General features: G+C 42.8%; 1 protein-coding gene across 2 annotated transcripts in view; it reads left to right on the top strand.

Annotated features, from left to right (window-relative positions):
* The window catches only part of astn1 (astrotactin 1), a 299,205-nt gene that overhangs the window by 252,974 nt on the left and 23,316 nt on the right, over positions 1-22,915 (top strand). For both annotated transcript variants that reach the window (XM_084008564.1, XM_084008565.1), the window contains 3 exons: positions 6,944-7,221; positions 9,401-9,534; positions 10,697-10,848. In XM_084008564.1, the coding sequence (XP_083864690.1) occupies positions 6,944-7,221; positions 9,401-9,534; positions 10,697-10,848 (564 nt within the window). The remainder of the gene's footprint in view (positions 1-6,943; positions 7,222-9,400; positions 9,535-10,696; positions 10,849-22,915) is intronic.

Raw genomic sequence — 22,915 nt, 5'->3', positions numbered from 1 at the left:
CGGATAACAACACACACAGAGGGAGAGCAACGACGTTACTCCAATATATTGTTACACAGCAGGTACTTTACCATATTATTCTGGATTTCTAATTGTGCACCTTTTCATATAAAAGAGACGAATTAGTGATTCATTACATAGCTTTAATATTTCCGTACATATAAACCGTGAGCTAACTTCAATGGCATCATCTATGTAAACTACTTGAATCTCTTTCAGCACTAATATGTTAACATAAGCATAGCCGACTGGATGCAAAATTGTATTTCTATGGAAGTACTTTGTGGGGCTTCTCTTTCTGTATTTTGTCTTGTCGTCACTTCCCTTTATGCGACATTTGACTGCGTCAAACACATTTTATTTGAGGAGCTTTTTGTGCGTGTGCTGATGTATACTCAGGCATTTTCCTTGAGATTTATTCTCTTCAAAGCCCTATACTGCTAGTCATTAGGCTCCCCGGAAAGCAGGTGTGTGTTTGTGTGCGTGGGCGGAATTTGACAGCAGTTTAGACGCTTAGATAAATGTGCAAATTCACCTTGTAGACTTCGAGAGAGCCAAAGACTGACAGGAGGGGAAAAACGGGAAATCAAAGTGAGTAAAAGGGACTTTTAGGGAGGATGCAAAAGCAGAGAGAGAGTGTCGGGAGAAGAGAGATTGGTTTTCTTTTTAGTGGGGAGTATTGTATCACATCCTCCCACACACCATACCTCGCAAACATGTATTTGCTTTGTGGAAATAGGTGTGATTGTGTTTTTTTGTCGGGTAAAAGAGAACGTGAAAGAGGAATCAGAGAGAGGGAGATGCTGGGAATGGAGACGACGGAAAAAAGGGGAACGCCGGTAAGCGGAGTTCAAAGAAGATGGCGCTCCGTCTCATTTTCTTTTGTGTGACGGGAAAAATACAAGACGAGCATTAGAGAGAATCCCATTCGTACCACGCAGCGACGACCCGTAGTTCACCTTGGGGAGACGAGTACTACACGCAGGAAAGCACATTACAGTCCGCCATCGCGCACCAGCTTTGTACTTTCATGTACAACAAATTGATGTGTGTTTGAAGACCAGATGTTCACTTTGTGTGTGTGGATTTCTTTTTGTTTTTTTTGCCAGGGGTGGCTAAATGTTTTGGATTGTGGGTAAAGAATTACGTGACAAAACTTAGTAAATGAAATGTAAATGAAATCTCGCTGTCTTCCATCCTTTCTGTTTGGCCATGTTTACCCGATCGAGGTTAATCAATTAAATAATTCAATAAGTCTCCATCATTGAACTGTGACTCCTAATATTTTCCTCTATATCGCCAAAAAATCACTGCAAAATAGGTTTGGCCACCCATTCTTTACATGTTATTATGTGGAGAGTCAGTTTAGGACTTAAAGGGCCACTTATCAGGTGATGGACTCGTGGAAAAGCATCACTCCACACGAGCTTCATCACATGAATTGAATATATAACGCAGTAAAGCAGCCTGTCTGGAAATAAACAGCCATTGAGGGATTTTGCTAGCCTGCCAGCTCCCCACCAGAGGAGTCCAGAGTGACTCTTGATGTGTGTCTGCGACACTCTAAGTGGTCAAGAGAGGCTTTTCACGGGATGTGCTGGAGGGCTGTTTCCCCTCTCTGTTGCCTTGTGCAAAACAACAGCAGGAGTGTCCATTAATGAGGAACACAGAAACAAACGTAGGGATGTTCATGCCGATGGTGGATGCTCCATAAACCAGCACCTAAACAGTCTTTTTTGTGTCGTTCAGAATGACTTTAAACTGATGTATTTCAACTTTATCACTATGGACAGTTTGGGCGCCATAAACGAACATTGGGTTCACTTTGGGATACAAGGTCTCATGGTTGAAAGTCCCGTGTTGTTGAACGTGTTTAACAACTTAAATACAGCAAAGTAAGTGAATAAAACGGGGTGTAAATGTCTATAAATCCTCAAAGGCCCGGCTGCAAAGGAAGGGTACACTCCCAGCAGCTCTCAGACCCTCGGGCCGACTCCGATCGCTAAAAGCTGACTCACCAACGTTTTTAGTCAATGACTTCCTGAGTCAGCTGAAGCAGATTTTGTTTTTGCTTCTTTTTTTTTTGGGGGGGGGGGGGGGGGGGGGGTTAGACCACATAGGGTAACATTACAGGAGTCCAGCCTGCGCGCTAAGCATCCATTAGTCCATCTGGGTCTCTCAGGGAGTCATGTGGAGATATTTTGAGGTGACCAACCCCACATGAAGCTTAAAGTTAAGTTCTGAATCAAAGACCACGAGTGACGGGACAAAGACGTCGTGATAAGGACCTCAGAGTGACGATGTCGTAAACCTAATATCCCCGAATATCCTTCTATTTCTGTTTAGGATCTTTAAAACAAAAAGAAGAAAAACCAGTTTAAAAGAAAATATCTAACATGAACACAGGAGACAGCTATAATAATAGTAAGTGCTAACACTTAGTGGGGAGGAGTCTGCAGACTTGTACAGGCCTGTTTACAGTCATGTATGAATATTACATATATATAAATATTTTTTTTTATTTCGGTATATATCAAGCTTATATAACCGAAAGGGTGTAGGTTGAAGCCGAAGCTTATATACCCTTTGGCCTTAAAAAAGTATACGCATTAATACAGAAGGATCAGATCACAGACATTTGAAATTAATTAGTACACTTAAATTTCTGATAACAACAAAATAGAGAATAGTAAACAGCGCATAACCCAAAATAGTACAACATCATTCAACTTAATTGTCCATACTGTAACGAGAATTATGTTGTTCTTATAAAGTCTTTTAAAGCCGACTAGAGTACAGCATAATTTAATATTTTCAGGACAATTATTCTGATTTTATTCAATTACTGTGAAAGGTAACAACGGAGGGAGTGGATCTGGTCTGCGTTGCTTTTTGTCACGGTGGAAAGGAGCAATAAAGTTTCCCATCTCGGTGTTTCACTGTTTAAACAGTGGTTGTCACTAAAGTAGAGCCGAACAAAAGGGCATACATGTTTCTAAGTTTGCTAATATCAACTGGTGTTAGCCACCTATAGTCATAATAAAAAGTAAAAGTAAAGCCATAGTGGTGAAACCCCTGAGTATATGATTTACCAAGAGATGTATTGCTTATAAGTTCACATTTCCGTTTGAAATGTGACATTTCTTCTTTCAGAAATAACAGTCTTGCTTTGAGCACATCTGAATTAAATTGCAGAGGGTTTAGTGTGATGATATGCCCTGTACGTTTGGCCATCAGGCGTCTTCAGGCCGCGCTGCTCTCCCATTTAAATATCCTCCTCTCCGTCGGTCCCCCGCCGACGAGGAGCTTAAACCAAAACTAAACTGAGCTAATCATTGCCAATCTTCTTTGCCCTAAAAGGCACCCAGCTGTCCTAATATAACTGCCACATTTAATTTCCGTCTGCCAGGAGGTGGCGAGTGAAGATGGAACGATGTGAGCTGATCAGTGGGACGTGGGCCAGTTTGACAGATTAAAGTTTGGCCGGTCAGGAGTGCAAGGACGCCGTCGTCCTTGGCAACACGCGGACGAACACGTTGATGTTTTGTGCACATGCGTCGATACACTGACTACACAGTCGCACAGCTGGATGGTAGATCGTTTTCTCTCCGTTTCCCATTGATTTTACTCCGAGCCCCCCGCTACAAGCACACGCCTAATCTTCCCCTTCCTCGCCTTTGATTAGTCGGCCAGGATCGCGGCCTGCAGACTGCCAATGGCGCCCAGCTGTCAAGACGTGTGAAGGAGTTTGCTTTGGTTGTGACTCGCCCTCCCCCCATCCAAGCTCATTTACCTACACCTCCCTCTGATTGGCCGAGGGCTCGCCCGTCGATATGTCTCAGTGACCCGGACCCGAGGCTGCACGCTAACGTTGTCAAGGACACAAACAAGATGCACACACATGCTGAGAGACGACAAATTAACAATATTACTTCATTATTATCATTATTATCATTATTACACGTGTGAATACAGCTATTTATTTGGTTTCTGGTCTAATTAGTGGATCTGGAGGCAGCTGTGTTATCAAAGCAGACTTGCAGTCATTAACACCCGACTGTTACTTTTCCCAAGTCGGGCGTCATTTGTCTTTGTTTAGAACTAGTGTGGCGCCTGTTGCAGCTTCATCAAGAGCCGCCATCGTACAAACCGCTGGAAAGAAAACAATCGAATCCATCCCAATAAAATGCACATCAGCGTTATATTATCACACTTTCAAATTAGAATTTAATGAAGCAAGTGTCCCCGTTCTGAATCCTAAAGTGTTAGTTAGTGAAGGACACACACAGACAGGTTCCTCGCTTTAGTTACATATTCCATCGTCGTGGGTTGTCTTGCTGCTGCGATCTCAGCTCAATTCCTGTTATGTCTTTATATCTTTATGGGGAGAGTTCCAGTGCGCCCACATGTGCTTGGCTCATTTTGTTAGACCAATATTAAAGCCCCATAGATCTGACCCGGGGTCTGTGAGTCAGAGGAATAGGCTTGAATGTTCTACAAAAAGAACAAAATGTATTCTGCACGTCGTGGCTTTGGGTGTTTTTTTACTTTGTGTTTTGATGGTTAAAATGTTAAAATACACAAAGAAAGAGACACGATGACTCCTAAAATAACTCACTGACCTTGTAAAAGGAAATGATCATTTTGACTGCATCAAATACATTTTGGTCAAAGGAGTGTTTTTTTTATTTTTCATGTTGGAAGTTCAAGTACAAACTGCTCCCATTGAAACCTATTAAAACCTTCTTTTTTTTTTACTTCCACTGTACAGTATAAAATCATGCCTATTATTGTATCAGGTTTTGAGTCCTGGCTTCAAAATTGTAGTTTTTACTATTTTCCACCAGATTGAGCCCTTTTCTCACATTTGCCCTGCGAGGCTAATGCATGCTGTTTTCCTGGTGTCCACTACGGCTGTTGCCTCTGTATTATGTGCTCGAGGTAATGCAACACATGCAATCCATGTTTTGCTTCTCACTGATGTATCCTAGATTTTAACACGTACTTGCATATAGAAAATGATTGGCATTTCTTCTTCTCTGTTCTATTTTTGTTCATAAAAGTAAACTGTGGCACTATGTAAACAACCTGGCATTTAAAGGGCTGAAATTGTGAAAATTAATGAATATTTGGACATTTTGATCAGGAGAGAATTTGGTTAAAATATGTATATTGGTGGAAGTGGAAAATATAAACATTTTAAGTGATATTTTTTCTTTTAAAAGTGAAACACGAGTGTAAACGTCATAACGGGAGTCTTTTCAGTTAGTTGAGTCTCAAACAGCCCGATTCAGCTGAGTAATCAGAGCGTGTGAAGAGTAGTGTGTGCTGTCATTTCTGTGAAACTGTTCTCTTTTTGTTGATGACACGCACACCCTTTTATGACCCTTTACTCAGCTCAATTAAAGTTTCTGTAACTAGTTAAGCATGGCATTACTCAGAAATCCTATGAAACTTAAATAGGTGTCAGACAAAATGAAGTGTGTGTGTGTGTGTGTGTGTGTGTGTGTGTGTGTGTGTGTGTGTGTGTGTGTGTGTGTGTGTGTGTGTGTGTGTGTGTGTGTGTGTGTGTTTCAGAGGTGTGTGGGGGATGACGGCTGTAATCAACAACATAATTATAAACACATGCACGCATAAGCAAACGCTGACTATTGTTATTATAGCACTTAGAATCTTAATCTGTTTTTGATGGCATGTCACCCACTCAGTTACACACACACACACACACACACACACACACACACACACACACACACACACACACACACACACAATGTGTGTACACTTCAAAATACAATTATCAATGGAAATATTCTGATGCTGTCTTTTAAGGTTTGTCTGCTTAGTTGTTTTTATAAATCACATATTTTGTGTTTCTGGAAGCAACCCTCCATTGACTTAAATGTAAATTGTAATATTTTGCCCTCAAAGAACAAAAGAGTCGTTGTTATTACATGCAGAACTATATTCTTTAAAGGAAGGAGGTTGTATTAAGTAACTCCTCTTCTTAAAGCTCAAAGCACACAAAGGAAATAGAGAAATAAGATGCTTCAAATACACACTTCTGTTACATTGAAGACACATAAAAGAAAGTGCAGAAACATCACTTTTAAAGGAGTCACCAAAAACAAAAAGGAAACATTGAAAGTGCAGGAATTATTCCTAATATACTTTTAGAAAAATTGCCCGTGTTTGTCTTTATTTGCGTGCACACGTGTTGGTCCCTGAGCTTGTGTTCTCGCCCACGGCTCATAAACCTGAGTTGTATTCCATCAAAGGCAGCTTGCACAACAAGCCTATTCCCTAATTGGTGCTTGAGCTTTTAAATAGCCTGTGTTTTCTCACAGCCAAGCAGTCTCCCAAAATGGGAAACTGAAAAAATCCCCCCTTTAAAAAAGAAAAGAAAAGAGGAATAGCGTCAAAGTTGTGCGTTGATGGACTTCCCCACTCTGCCTGAGACAAAATAACAGTTTATGGGGAATATTTGATGCGTATGCATGCATATTACACAACGGTTAATACCTCAGTTTGTTCATGTTTTGGAGGATTTGAAGTGTAAATTCAGGATTTTCCCAACAAGTGATACAGGGGGACGAGGGGTTAATGATATGATGTATTATTAATTATCATAAGTGTCGACATACATTCGGGCCCTGTCACATAGACACAAAAATAAGGGGAAAATAAGGCAGAGGTTGAAAAACACCAATTTACTCCCATTAACTCAGCAGGGGGGGAAACCCGGCACAGCCAAAACCAACCAGTAACAGCAATGATCACATTAACACGATGTAAAAGTTTCATTGTTCATTGTACCCCTCCATTCACCTTCCCTCAGGGGGGACACTGAGCTGTTTGGAGCAGCAGCATTATTATCTACACTCACATGTCCAGAAAAGCTGCAGCACAGTGACGCTTTGTGTGTTCCCTTCCTTTCCGTCAGGTAACTCGCCTTCCGAGGAGTCCGAGGAGCGCGACAAGGAGCCGAGGACGCTGACCTACCCGGCGTACATCGCCAGCCTGCTGGACACGGGCGCCAAGCGCATGGCGGCCGGCGTCCGCATGGACTGCAACAGCCAGGGCCAGTGCCCGCGCTCCTGCCACCTCTGCCACATGAGCCCCCGGGTGGTGCAGGGCCGGCAGCAGTCCGAGCCCGTCCTGCTGCACATCACCAAGGCTGCGCCCATCTACGAGCTGGTGTCCAACAACGAGACCTACCAGGTGTGTGTGTTTGTCCCCAACTCTCCGAGACACATTGCATGCAGTATAAATGTGCTCTTATCTCCTATTTGTGCACAGCGGGGTCCCTAACCCCTCTGGAATTGTATTAATTCAGTCTAACTGGAAAGCTGAGACTCAATTTCATTTCATTCAAGTGTGATAACGTCCACAGTAGCCCATTTCACTGTAGTGGGACATTGCTGTTATATAAAATGAGCTGTCGTGACTTCTGGGAGAATCACAGCCTGAAGAAACTAGAGGCCGAGGACATCCAGAGGATGGATGGCTTTACTAGATATCTCTCCACAGTAAGAAGGTTTATGAGCAGTTTCCAGGACAGATGTGCTCGTCATCCAAAGGAAAGATGCAATTCTTGCAAAAATCTCCAAATGATAAAAGTTTCCTGACTTCTTTTATGGCATTCCTCAAGGTCTTGGTGTCCCAATGTGGTATTATGGGGGGATTATTGTCAACAATTTTTGTCGATTCTCGAGTGGTAGAAAATGATTTGATTTAGCACCAAACCTGTATTAAATATGGCATCAATCGCTGCATCAAATGTTGAGACATAAAAGAGCCATCGTGTACTTCAATCATAATGTGTTTAGCCCTAAACAACTCGACAAACACCGCTGAGCTCAAATGAACCTCCAGATTGTCAGCTTTCAGAGGAAACTCACCACTTCTATCTAAAAAAGACAAAAACAGGTCTATGTGGATCTCAAAGGGTTAACTATCTGGCACTGTCCGACTCTCTGAAGTCTGAAAAATAACGATTTGTTCTGGGAATACAAAGCTTCAATTTCCAGGACACATTAAAGGAAGCATTTATTGTCTGATGTTGTCAATTTTTTCCACAATTTCCCCATCAAAGCTTCCTTAACGTGCAGCCAATAATACAACAAATCCGGGTATTAGTTTGGGCGTACGGCTGTAAACTTCAGTCCAGCAGTTAAATATTAGTGACTGCACGTGGGTGATCCAGACGTTACGACCTCAGTCCGAGGAAACGACTCACTCCGCCGGCAGCGGCACATTGTGACTTCCAGGACTCCGCGGTTACCGTTTCCAACCCTCCAGCAGGAGGAAGGTCAGCGCGGTGCCGCCTGCCGACTCCAGGCGAGGCTTTTCATCCTGGAGCTCACACGCAGCAACTGGAGGAGAGTAAACACGGAGGCCGTGAAGTCAGAGTTTATGACTTCATTTGTGAGTGGATGAGCAGCGCGAGCCAGCGGATTCCTCAGCAGCTGAGAACGAGGAGAAAAAGAACCACATCTTTAATGATGCCGGTTGCTGCATGAATACCGATGTGACTTTTCACACTGAGAAAAAAACATGTTTTAAAAACTGTAGGACCACATATGAAAGTGCCCATATCAGAACTATAAAGTACAGATTGTACGATATGTGGTATTCACAAAGCACCAACAGCAGGGGGAGGAGCAGGGGATTGGATGGAGGGTACGAGCCAATGGGAGCCTTCCGGAGCAATGGCTCTCATTGGTCAATTTAGACTGAATGGATTGTTTTTTTTATTCTAAATGGTAGACCATAGCTTTAAGCAAATATAAATCTTCCTGTTTGTTTAATATAATGTTATGAAATTGTGTAGAAATGCCAAAATATAATTAAAATATTAATCCGTCAGCAATTATTATTTTAATGGCTCAGCATTGTATACATCTATGATTCAAAAGTAGTTATGGATGGCACTACACATTATTATTGGCCTGTTTAATAAGGAACACAGTTTTATATGATGTGTAATAGGGGGTCCTCCACCGGGTCTCTGTAGGCCTGGGGGGTCCTTGAAGACCTCTGATATAGAGCCTTTCCTGTCTTCCTATGACTCTGGATTTAAAATACTTAAATGAAAGAAGAAACACATGTGTTAGAGCTCGAGGACACACACGGTGTGTTTTTCATTCAGAAAAGATGTAAACACAACTTGTTTTGTTTGTTTACAAGAAGACACTATATGACTCCCTCTAATATCATGTGCGTCATCGTTGTGCGTGTGTGTGATGTCCTGCAGCAGTGGAAGTAAACGGATCGGTACGGCTCTCAGTTTGTAGTCTCCATACCTGACAGGGGTAATAAGAATATTTACATTTGAATAATGCATGTCCCGATATGCCATGTGCTTTGAATTTCCCTCTCTCTCTCTCTCTGTCCGCAGTCTCTCCAGGAGGCGATGATGAGCATGCTGTGGTGTTCGGGGAAAGGCGATGTAATCGATGACTGGTGCCGGTGTGATTCCAACGCTTTTGGCACGGACGGACTCCCCACCTGTGCCCCGCTTCCCTATCCTATGTTAGTTGCTTTTACAATATTACCGGTTCTCCCGTCCGCCGCTCCGCTGGCAGGGCTCGCTCTCATGCTGCAATGGTAGAGTAATGTGCCGTAGGGATGCGTGTGCACACCTGATTTTTATTGCAGCCTAATATTACAGCCGTGAGTGGATTACTGAATGGTGAGGTGGGTAGCATGGGTGGAATAGGTGAGACACACACATGCAAAAGGACCCGGCACATGGGAGCAAGTTGTTTACACTCTTTTTGTTGTTGTTTCCTGTCCTGTTTGTATTTTCTGTCTCTTTGTAGTTGCTTTATGTCTCTTTTTTTGGTTATTTTGAGTCTTTTTAGGCATCTGCAATAACTTTGTAGTCATTTTGAGTCTGTCTGTAGTTTGTTTGTGTCTCGTTGTAGTCATTGTGAGGCTCTTTAGTCATTTGACATCTCGTTGTAGTTGCTTTGTGTCTCTTTGTAGTCATTTTGTATTTCTTTGTAGTTGCTTTATGTCTCTTTTTTTGGTTATTTTGAGTCTTTTTAGGCATTTGCAATAACTTTGTAGTCATTTTGAGTCTGTCTGTAGTTTGTCTGTGTCACTTTGTGCTCGTTTTGAGCCTCTTTAGTACTTTTTAATATCTTTGTGGTCGTTTCATATCTCTTCATAGTTGCTTTGTGTCTCTTTTTTGGTCATTATGAGTCTCTTTATTCGTTTTTAATATATTTTTTCGTCATTTTGAGTATCTTCCGTGTCTCTTTGAGAGACCGCTTTGTAGGTCAAGACCAACGGGGGCCCCTGACCCTTTGGGCCTGTGCCCAGCAGACCTGTTCAGTAATCCATCCATGGCAGGGGGTTTGTGATGTGAGGTGTCTGTGATCACAGCAGTTATTGATTCATGTCTCCTGGGAAGGGCTGATCAATGAAACGAGCTGCCGTATTGATCGGCTGAACATGAAAACCTGTTACACGTGTGTTTCGTCGCCACGTAGCTGCAGATCACCGCTCCGGAGTAAGCCAAGTCAGACGCGGGGGGATAAACGGCTGTATTTTCTGTTGACAGATTTGTTTGTGACATGGCAGAGCGACTTTACGCTGGGTTGCAGTCTGGATGATTATTAGCTGGCGGTTACGGTAATGAGAGCACTTTGCTGACGACGTCTTTCACTCTCCGTCACTCTGTTGCCAGGCTGAAACTGTCGTACACCTACGAGCCCAGCAGCTCATTGGTCATCATGGAGTGGAACCACACCGAGCCACCAATCGGCGTGCGGATTGTCGATTACCTCGTCAGCCAGGAGAAGGTGACGGAGAGGACCGACCACTCCAAAGTTGAGACAGGTACGTCGGCACAGAACGGCTCACATCAGAAGTTTGGCCATCGATGATGAACGAGGACCAACAGTTGGAAAGATTGTGGGGGGGGGGGGGGGGAATGTTGCCAGGCAACCAGTGATGCCAGATTTAGGAGGGGTTAGTCATGAATAAATGTATTCTAGGCTCTGTAGTCATTCTTTATAGATACAGAACTGGAGCGACCTCAGTCCTCCCTGGTTGGACTCATCCAGGTCCTCCAGCCGGTCCCCACCTGGTCCTCCGAGCCGGTCCCCTCCTGGTCCTCCGAGCCGGTCCCATCCAGCTCTCTCTCTGTCTGTTTCAGATAGTCAGTGAACCAGCAAGCGGGACTGTTGATATTTTGGACGTGTACCACTTTGAGATGATTCAGTCGGTTGGCCCCGCTTTGTATCGGCAGCTGTTGGCCAGTGTTCATAATTTATGCTGGCTCAAACCATAAACCCACCAATTTGTCAGCACCATGTGGCCACATGAGCCTAATTTATTTTATCTAGTCTACTTTACCACCTGGAAGAAATCCCCATCCAAAGGTGGAAAAAGAGGGGGGGATTTCATCATGGTGCAGGTCTACAAGGGCTCTCTACATCACATCAACCACTTACGCTGCTGTTTGTGTGTGTGTGTGTGTGTGTGTGTGTGTGTGTGTGTGTGTGTGTGTGTGTGTGTGTGTGTGTGTGTGTGTGTGTGTTTTATCATTATACACACCTCCACTAAAACAACAATCCATAAATCAACTCAATCTAAAGGGAGTGTACGTTCTATAGCTTTACATGCAGGTCCAGTCTGACACATTCATCAGCCTCACTCAGTTGTAGTTCTTCAGGCCGCCACAAGATGGCAGACACCGTGTGTAATAATGCCAATGGAGAAGTGTATTTATTTACTGCGTTGAGTCTGTCGATGAGACTGTTTCATAAAGCCATCATCTGCCCGTATTTATACATGCATCGTTATTGAACGTACCTCTCTAATTGGTGTTGCAACAAAGGGAGTCTTGCACAATTAGTCACACTGTTAATGAGAACCACTGACCATCAGACACGATGATATTCAATTAAGTGTTTTCAAAGGCTCCGGTATGTTTTCACTGTTAAATCCATATGGTGTGTGTGTGTGTGTGTGTGTGTGTGTGTGTGTGTTTAGCTCTGTCATCCATAACAGAGTGCACAGCTTCTTTTTTTTTTTCTTTTTTTTTTGGCTACATGAGTGGGAGCTGGCAAAACAGGGGCAGTTTATTTTAGCAGTAATGACCCGATCCATAATGGAAACTGTTACAGTTCCCTGTGAGCACCAAAGTTTGCTGTAGCTTAATGAGAGAATAAACTGTATTAGTCAGTACGGTGAGGATCGTTAATCAATGCAACACATTCAGATGGGAGAGGAAAGCAGGTGAGCGTTTCCTTTATTGGTGTCGTTATACTGGATATGAGCTATGAGCCTCAGCACTAATGTTGTTTTTCGCTGTGTACGGTCTCGTGTTGTTTTAAAAAGAGCTTCAGCTCCACAGGGATGGACTCAAATGGCTAAACTCTGTGTATACACAAGGCTTGATTCTACCCCACTTCCCCTCTCATATTGCAGGATATATTTCGTAGATTGCTGGTGCAAAAGCATATAATCACGTAAAGCGGCATTTTGAACTCAACGGCGCCGACGTGCAGCCGCATTTCGGCTGTGTAGACGCCCGTTTCTGTAATGTTGCTGGATACTACGCCAAGGGAAGTTTGAGTGTGTGCGTGATGGATTAACTTGGAGCAACTTGGACGCACCAAAACTCGAATCGGTAGCAATTTTCAGCCACAGCGGGTGAAAAGCCCCCGATAAACTAACCTTCCTCTGCCTGCTCAGCACTAAACAGCAGACAGTCACATTGAGCTGGTGAAGATGTTGGCACTCGAAGTGGTGAGCCATATTTATTTCATGTATTTATTTTGGTGGAGAACAGAAGAAAGTTAAAAGGAGAGCATGCGTAAGTGTAGAGCGTGATCTCTGTTACACAAACTGGGTCGACACTGAAGATTTCCTTGAAAACAATCCCTCGAAAAGAGTTGGAATCCTAATAAGGTGTGTGCTGATTTATCATGTGGGAGCACATAAAATGATTCCAGTTCTAGCTGTTTTTCAAAGAAAACGAGAAATCGTTAGCACTATGTCACTACATAGCTCAGCTAACCTTGTTGGCCCCACGGTAAACAAATAAATAAAAAGAACTTGTTGGGTTCCTGTTTACTCCATTAAAGTCTCCATCCCTGCTCGTTATGTGAGTAAGTCTGGATATGACATGTGAGCAACTGTGTGCCAACGCCTGAAGGAAACGAAATGTTTGTCCGATCCCTTAATCTGTGCTGTCAGAGCGATGAAAACGGTGGATGCTCAAGAATCCGGCGTGGCTTTCTGTGGTGGAGGGGACGTTTTGGGGGCCGCAGTGCCTCGATACCATGTTTACTTAGAGCTAAAGTTCAAACAAAGTTCTCATCACAGAGTCAATCTTTCAGGCACTGGAATAGTGCTTTTGGGACGACATCAAAGTAGCATTTTTATTTTTTTGGAAAGAGGTAATCATGATCAGACATATTAAAAGGAAACATAATTTCTTGGTGACGCAAACGGGAACCGCTGGGATCCCGAGTGCAGATGAAGTCATTACTGCTGAAATAACCTTTTGCTGTTATCAGTTTGTTGGTTGATTCAGTGATTTAGAAGGAAAACCAGTGAGGGGTATTCCAATCAGATAAACAGCCATTGCAGGAAAAGGTCTTGTATCTAACCCGATACAGCAACCAGCGTGGAGCTCAGGGCAGCGTTGCCATGGAAATGAGCAAGAAAACACAGGAATATTCCACTCGCTGGATTGTTTCTGTCATGGGGAGCTTTTCCAGTTTACCGATTCTGTTGCGCTCTCTAAATATAAGACAATGCGTGTTTCCATGGTGTCATGCACTTTAGCCATCCTCATTAAACTAATGGCGGCTACTTTCTCACACAAGGCCTTTACTATCCCTACAGCTCCACACGAGGGTAATTTCTTGAAATTTCCCGGACAGTTCCATTGCTAATCACTAGCTCGTTCTAGGCATAGATATTATGTCACGTACTCGTCGGAAAAACAGACTCCAGCCTCCTCGTTAATTGCTTCAAAACAAACTTACAGACACACCACTTTGCCTGGGTGCAATTCATCACAGCAGAATGGAAGCGGAGGATGAATTTATCAGACTGCGTCGCCTCAAGCCCCGTTTTGTTCGTTTTCCCTCCGCAAGAAACGCACGACGTTGCACTGTTTAAAAAGCTGAGTTTACAACTACTTGTGTTGGGAGTAACTTTCATGTCTGCTTCAGGATCTTTGCGACTACGTTTAACCCGTGGCTTTTATTTTTGACAAAAGGTCACCAAGGTGACATTTTTCCCCAGCATTGTATTGCAAATATGTTTTTATTCTCTTTGTCTTTCTGTAATGCATTTTAATTGTGCCTTTATTTTCTTTTAATACTTCTATTTTTTCACTTTATTGTATGACATGTTATGATGTGAAGCACTTTAAGTCTGCCTTGTGTATGAGGTGCTATACAAATAAAGTTGCCTAGCCTTAAATATTATATCTGCAACACATTCTCACTCCCAACTGGTCAATTACCGATTGCCCTAGGTTATAATAATAATAATAATAATAATACTTTATTAAATAAACTTTATTTATATAGCACCTTTAAAAACAGAAGTTTACAAAGTGCTTCTGACAGAGAATTAGAAGTATCCCTCTAGTGTCAGTGCCGCTCACTACATGCATACAGTCTCTTTTCAAAATAAACTTCCATTTTGTTGCATAAATTAACGTAAAAAAAAAATCTCTGCAATCTTGCGTGGAACCAGTAAAACGGCAACATGTTTTTATGGGAAAGGTAATCGGTAATGGTGAGGGAATCAGTACGGATGAGGAACAACCTGATCAGAACATCTCTAATAAACTAAAGTTGCCTCTTGCATTGGTTTTCAGATGCCAAGGGCAACTGACCAAGCAGCGGGTTGCTTAATCAGTCTAATTTGCTGGTAATGAATCACGGTCACTCTGAATTGCAAAAGACCTCCAGCTGTTTTGCATTGTGCCGTACAGAGATATTTGTTTTTGTGCTGTTGGTTACGGTGCAAGGAGAATCCGATATCCAAGTTTCATCACTTTGGAAGCAGTCGGAGGACATCAAAGCTTCTAATGCTGAGTCATTTTTTATTTGAGGTGTCTTTTTGGAGAAATACCAACAAAAAAAATCTATTTTTCTTTCTTTCTGCCTCCAAAAAATATCAATACGAATTCTCTTGACTGTAAAACTACTGTGATTACTCTGAATTACGAAAACAGGTGTTCACTTTCAACCTGCCAAACGAGAATTGCAAAACTATTAGTTCGAAGAACATCCATGTTTGGGGCCATTCGAGTCTTAGACAAAGTTCAGCCTTTAGGTCACATGAGCGCCAGGCGTATTAAAGTTATTTATGATTCGCTATCCTTCCCTGATATTCAGTTGTAACATTGTATATGTAGAATCTCTTTATTTATCTACATAAAAATAAACAACAAAATTGACAAATACATGTGACTATCGTTAGCTATTGTTTTCAGAGTAACAATGTGTGTGTGTGTGTGTGTGTGTGTGTGTGTGCAGTAAGTGTGTTGCTTTCCGTGGTCCTGAAACAGCGAGAAGGACAGACAGCCACACATAGAAGTTTCTGTCTGACAGACAGAGAGAAGCACGAACAGCAGATTTTACAGAATCGTTCATAGATTCAAAAATAATTCAGCGCTCTGATAGTGCGAGTTTGAAACTGTAGCCTTATGTTGCTCTTATTTTAGCCTTTGTGAGGGTTTTGTGAAGATGCTGCTCTGATGATCCTGCAAATGTGGATATGGAGATTGATTGAAAGCACTATAGAGGTGTTTTTTAAATTAACGTTATTATTCATAGGCCTATAGAGGTCATTCAGCACCCCTATATACCCAGAATGGAATGACCCTTTGAGTCATAACCAGGTTTAACTTTATAGATTAGTTAAAACATTTTATCAGGGTTTATGGGAGCATTTTTGCCCAAAAAAAAGCAGGTGCTGTTGGAAACAGGAGTGATGAGAGCCGTGAGACTCAATCAATCATTACACACAGCATGTAGTCCTTTAATATGAAGATATTGAGAAGTGCAGCTTTCATATTGTAACGCCATCTCGATCCCTGGCAGTACGCATGGTAATAATCAGTGCAAAAGCCAAGTAGGAGAGAGGAGTCGAAGGTTTTGTTTGTTTTGCAGATTAAGCGCTGGAAGCAATATGTATGCACCGAGCTCAAAAAGGCCACTTTACAAACCATTCCTCCATTTTTGGCCAGCACTAATGTAGATTGTAAATATAGTTTGGCCTTCGTTACGCTGCGAAAGAAAAGGGAACCCCTCGGTAGACGGAGTTTGATGAAGAGATAGACGTGACCCTCTTTATGCAAATTAAAGTTTGCTGATAGCTATCGAAAACATTTCCACCCACTGGAAAAAGAATCTTAACACAAAACTTTCTCCGAAAGAGCAACCAGCGAGAAAGCAGAGGATGCTAATGTATCCGAACCCCTTCACCTAACTCACATCCGCCAGATAATGCACAGGTCGGAGGATTACACAGTTCACTGAGATCACACTCCGTAACTTCTGGGTGTTGAAGTTGTCAAAAAACTTTTAACGGCTCCTTCCTCGCTGCCATTTGGACTCTCCGATGTGCGAAATTGCCTGGTGCAGCTCTAATTACAGCGAGTGAAAGCTATCCAGCTCTGGTTGGTGAGCTGCATTAGAAGGGAGACAGAAAAACACACTCATAACAGAGGAGAGTTTTTTAATCGGAGCTGCCCACCTATGTGAAGCGAGGGGGGGGGGGAAGGAAACAGAAAGACAGGAGCGAGATTGAAAAATATGGAAAGATCTGGAATGCCGGCTGTGTGGAGTGGTTTTGGTTTCAGCTGTCAGTCTTCTGTCATCTTGGAGAATCACTCTCACATGAGCTGATGTATAATTCTCCACAGATCTCCCCTTGGCCGCCTCTCTTTGCTTTTATACCACTCTCTCATCTCTTGTTCCTCCTCTCCATCCCTTTTCCCCCCGCCTCCAGAATTCTTATCTCCTCTCTTTTAAGCTTTTTGTGACCACCTCCTGTTTTTCCTCATCCTTTCTATTCCATGTCTTCTCCTTTCTTTGGCCTCCTCTTTGGTTTCGAGCTTTTCTACCTACCACTTTTCTTGTTACTTCTTTCCCTTCTTCAACAAAGACACGCTGTCTCACGCTTAAAAAAAAACAGTGAAAATATTCTCAATCTCCATCCACAGCAGAGCATTGCTTTGCTCTCGTTTCTCCAAACTGGGGGTGTGTTGACCACCATCTACTGCAGGTTGAATGAATTATAATTATTATATCATAAGTACTTCATACAACCCAACTTCAAAGCATCCATTTAAAATAGTGTTTCATGACAACGCCCCTCTGACAAATGGATGATCAAATCTTCAGCTCCTGGATAATAAATTAGGAGTTATGACTGACTTATTAACTAACTTTAACAGGCATCGATGTAACTGGTAATATCCATGAAATCGAATCTCCTCCGCTACATATGTAACAAGGGAAATGCATTGGCCAGAATATATGGACTCGTTTTCTACAATTGTGAGAAATAGGAGTCTTGTTGATAATAATAATAAGCCTTTAACCCTATAAATTAATTGAATGCTATCAACCTTCCTTAACTTTAAGATACGTGAAAATGCTGTTTTTCCTTCTTAAATAGTTTTTTTTTCTGCTTTTCCAGCTGTCTAAATTTGATATCTAACATTTCCTGTTCAAATGGAGAGAGTAAAAAGAGCACCATGTTTTAAAATCTGGATGGATTCTGTAAATGCGATGGATGAGGACACAGTAGTTGTACTACATCCAGAGACAGTTTTTTCCCCCCACATTTATCTTCTTACCTCCGTGTTTCTTTCCCTACTGCTCGACCACTTACAAAAGCTGACGTGGGTGGCAGAGCAGTAGGGAAAGTTAAATTGAAACATAAAAGTTCTGAATAAAAGTAGAACGTCAGCCGAGTATAAATAATTTGTTTTCACACTTATTGCTACTTCAATATCTGAGATTTGAGTCCAAAAACCAAACGGCTTCCTTGATGAATTCCAGAAGGACGGTCAAACCGGAGCATCCATTTACGGGAAAGGATCTCGAACAGAAACACTGATCATCTGTGAATGAAACAAAACAAGAGAGCAAGTATCTGCCCTTTACTTTCTCCCGAGGTTCATCGGAAACAGATGTGGGAATATCCCTCCGTCTTCTCCACAACATCCTTAAGGTCGTGTTGTTTATACGCCGCACATATGCTCGTTGACGGCTGCACGGTTGCATTTGTGTATTTTCAATCTTGTTTGTGGTTATGTAATGTTAGATAAGTCCACATACATATGCCCGATTGATTATGGCATCCAGGTCTCGGCTAGATCTGTGAGCCGACAACAGCTTGTTTGTGCAGTAATCTCCCCCTTAACAAGCTTCAGGCACACAAGGTGAGATCATCGTACGAGCCCACACATAAACACACGCATATGCACGGTCGCCGGCAGATGTGGGGGAAGCTTCATGAATAGGAAGTCTGCTTTTAGTCAGGGCACCGGCTCGGCTGGGCCAGTCTCGCTGCGAAAACAAACATCCCCCCGAGCTGTGAGCAATCCGATGATGTAACACCTTTGATCACCCAATGAGGGAAAGGTTTCCTCAAGGGTCAGTGGAACACGGATTCCAATCAATAAACACATTGCTCACCTATCTACATCACACGCACAGACACTGGGAGTGGGGGGGGGTGTCTCACCCCAAACCGAAACAAGGCTGAGTTTCCTCTCAGCGCCAGTCACTTCCTCTGCGCTGCCACTGCTTGACCCTCCCCACCTGCTTTCTCTTTACTGCAGTGACCGTAACACTTCATCTTGTGCGATCAAAAGTTCATTTCCGAATTTCCACACATAGGTGACTTTTTAACCCTAAACCAGTTTCCCTGCTGTTCTGAGTCCAGGTTTGCTGAGGAAGCAGCAGCCCGGAGGGACCTTTAACAAGTCCAATTGTAGCTCCGCCTGGGGAATCCCATGGCATTCTCAGGCTAGGCGAGATATGTGATCCATCGAGCATGTGCTGGGTTTGCCCCCCAGGTCCCCTTCTAGCTGGATGCACTTCCACAGGAAGGTATATATAATGCATCCAAATCAGAAGCCTGGATCACCTCAGCTGGTGTTATTCAATCCAGGTGGAGTGCTGCTGCACTATGCTATATTTTAAGCTTTTATACGTGTCAATATAGGTGTCAGTATTCTGACATGCAATGAGACTTCTTTTTGAAAACAGAAGCGACGCCCCCTGATGGCCACTAGAGAGAATGCAAGTGTAAGGCACTTCAGCGTTAGCTTCATACAGTTTATGAATGACATTTGTCATATTCAATCATTTCAACATACTCTACTCTACTACGTTATCTTATATATTTGCTCAGTGACTTTATTTGTCCCGGATAACTAGAGAACCAAAATAACTGTATTCTTCTCCAAATAACTGAGATAACATTAAAATAATGAATGCATAATCTATTATTGTATGTCGTTGTTCAAGAAATTCATAACCAAAGAGGTTGATGTAAAAGTTGAAGCAACTGCAATGCATGGTGCACTTTAAGTCCATGCTCCCTAATCATACCGGTCATTTAAGATTCAAGATTTTTTATCAGTGACCCTTTACTGTATCCTTTTAATAATTGCCTGCGTTTCCATAAAATATCAATCTGAAATATCGTCTGTAATAGCTCAAAGTCTCCCTGAGGTTAAAAAACCTCATGTTTGAGGAATGCCTTCCCGCCAGTGTCTCACTCCATCTGCTGGCCATCCTGATGAAGGAATGACCAAACAAACAAAGACACATGTGCACATACACTGCTTCTTCTTGGATCTGTTTGTGCTGCCGGTCTTTGACAATGTCAGGTTACTCTGATTCACACGTTCTCCTGAGTTGGGCTTGAAGTACCAAACCACGGGGGAAGACAGGTGATGGGGCAACTAATCCAGACAGGGCAACACTGAAAGACTTCATCGGATACAAAAGGAATATTCATTCAAAATGTCACCAAGCTCCTAGTGTCAGTAGCAAAAATATATCATTAGAAATAATGTAAATCATGTATCCTATCACATACGTCACCTGTGCAGGTTCTGATTGCAGCGTTGAACTGCCAACTGCAAATCAATACTTGAACCTTTATTGAAGGCTGACGGGCCTCTTCGGGCAACATCGTGAAGAAGATCAATTGCAGTGTCTCAGAGGCTAAACCACACTGGTAGTGGAATGTGGTCATGGAATTATTGATAAGCATTTCAGTTTGATTGACCTCCAGCTCTGCTTATATCATTCTTCATGTAGATGTGCTACTCGTGAAGGCTAATGGATAGCACGCTGTGCATGTGTGCCCCATTTGACTCTGCTACACAATGATTGGTTATGATTGGATAAAGGTCGATATGTTTGATACCATAGGCTTAGACATATCGCCAACGCTCTGTGACCATAACACCTGGCTTCGACTTCACCACTTAATCAATACAGCTGAAAGAGGGAGGATAAAAAGTCTTGTTCCTTATTCCGGTGCCAGTGATAAGAAGTCATGCACGATGCGAGACCAGAATCTAGTCTTAGACATTGGCCTAGAAAGATCTGGAGCCTCAACCAACGAACTAACTCTCAGTGAGGAAGAAATGGAATGGATTGTCAAAATTAGGATGTACAATCACCACCGAAGCAACCGAGACGCCACCCACTATCTAAGAAAATAGCTGTCCTTTCTGTCAGCACAGCTCCTTTGGTGCTGAAAGGACAGCAGCTGACTAAAAGGTCTTCACCTTGAACTTCACTGTGGAATATGAGGAATTCCAACCAAAACTAATGGTCACATCAATACATACAGAAGTATTTCATAAAATGAAAGCTTCCCGGTGAAACTGTTGGGCTCCATAGATCGTTTGTAGAATCGGTTTATAGAAGGTGGGGAATCTGCCTGATGTGAATGAATCCCTGTGGGGATTGCGCTTTCCTCAAGTCGGCACGAAACTGACACATTTGTACAAATAGCAGTTGGGTTTGCGTGAGGTGAACGACTGACGGACAAGCGTGAAGAACACTCCAGAAGCACTTAAAACATGTTGTCATCGTGGATCACTCGTGAGGGAGCGGCGCTCAATTGAGCCAATGTGTGATGGGGAGCCAGATAAAAGAAAGGAGGGAGCGAGAGGAAAGTAAGTAAAAAAGATGAAAGAAAGCAGAAATGTTGAGACAAGCCAAGAACTTGACCTTTCCCCATAAACCACGTCCACTGATATGCAGGTTTACTTTTATTGTTTTGTAACAGTCCGGGTTATCTACGAGGTATGACGGACACGCAGCCCCTTCTCCAGAACCGCCGGCGTCTTACTGATCGTTGCATCCATCGTTTTGTCCAAGGTGTTTCATTCTGTTACTGACGCATTTGGCTAAATTTCACAGTTGGCGTGTGAAGCGCTTTCACAGCAACTGCTATCAATTTGGTCGGACGCACTTCTGTCAAATTATTAAAAGATTCATCCCCTCTCTGAAGATGGAGTGTTCTATGAGTAACGATTGCCGTCACGCATGTTGCAGCTCGGGCAGCAGCGCGTATCAATCACGAATTTGGGATTGATGGGATGGCGTGTGACCACTCATCGTGGTCTGGTAGTTGTTGTGACCGGCGCGGCGGTGCCAAGAAAACAACAGTGAAGGGTTTGTCGGTGATGGTGTTATTGTTGTTGTGTTGCCGGTCTCTTTGCCGTTTTATTCAATGGGAAGGTAGACAACCAAGCCCAGATGCTATTTGTTAAGGCTTGTACTGCCAAGTAAGTGTGTGTGTGTGTGTGTGTGTGTGTGTACAGCTGCCAATTACAGCTAGTTACAAGGAAGCTGTCTGCTTTAACTGAAGTGGATGAATTCCCAGGCAACCCGTAGTGAAACCTGTTATAGGATGGAGAGAGTGTTTACCTTTACTGGCAGCGTGTGTGTGTGTGTGTGTGTGTGTGTGTGTGTGTGTGTGTGTGTGTGTGTGTGTGTGTGTGTGTGTGTGTGTGTGTGTGTGTGTGTGTGTGTGTGTGTGTGTGTGTGTGTGTGGCTCTGTAAACTTCCTATTAGATCGTTCTCACTCTTTTTGCCTGCTCTTGGACCCTCCTCTCAGTTCATCAGGTTCATGTTATGTGCCTCTCTAAAGCTGACTTCTGCTTTCACCGTTAAATGTGCTTCGATCACAGCAGTTTTCATTATTAAAATGTGTTCAAATATTTATAAGGGCTTTACTATCTTCTTTTTGGAAGTGCTATTGATAAAACACCACTTCAAACATCTATGATAGTGAGTTCATTGACACGTCTGATAAAGTGTTGTTTGTTTCATTTCCATGTTAGACTATATGGTTTCTAAGATTCCACAGTAAAGACATAATCATCTTTAAAGCACCTGTCGTTTCCATCAAGAAGAGAAAAACAGTGGATTGGCTGGAAGGGTCCACACACACACACACACACACACACACACATTTGCACACTCAGGGTCCAGGCCTGCACAACTGAACTGACGACAGCAGGCAGGACTTCAAAAGGTGAGACATCCCATAACTCACATCAGTCTCCTGGCAATCCTTGATTTTTCCAACAAATCATACTTTAAGAATGTTGAGGGTAAACAACTCCAGCTGAATGACAAGTTCCTCAGAACCGTGGCTCTTCCCCTGTAGACCTGGATCTCCCGGGTGTGTGTCATCTCATTGCTCCGCATAGAACATGATTTTCCGTTGCAGATGGGACTCTGTTTTGCTTAACCTGACACAAATCTCACGTTTAATTTGGTGTTACCTGGTATTTCGTGCTCAGTGTAACACATGCTGTTGCCTGTTTTGATGTACAATGATAATGCATTAAAAAAAAAGCAAATATCCCCAAAAGTTG

Source organism: Eutrigla gurnardus, assembly GCF_963514095.1.
Source record: "Eutrigla gurnardus genome assembly, chromosome: 4".
NCBI lineage: Eukaryota > Metazoa > Chordata > Actinopteri > Perciformes > Triglidae > Eutrigla > Eutrigla gurnardus.
This window is presented reverse-complemented; position numbering and strand designations above follow the sequence as displayed.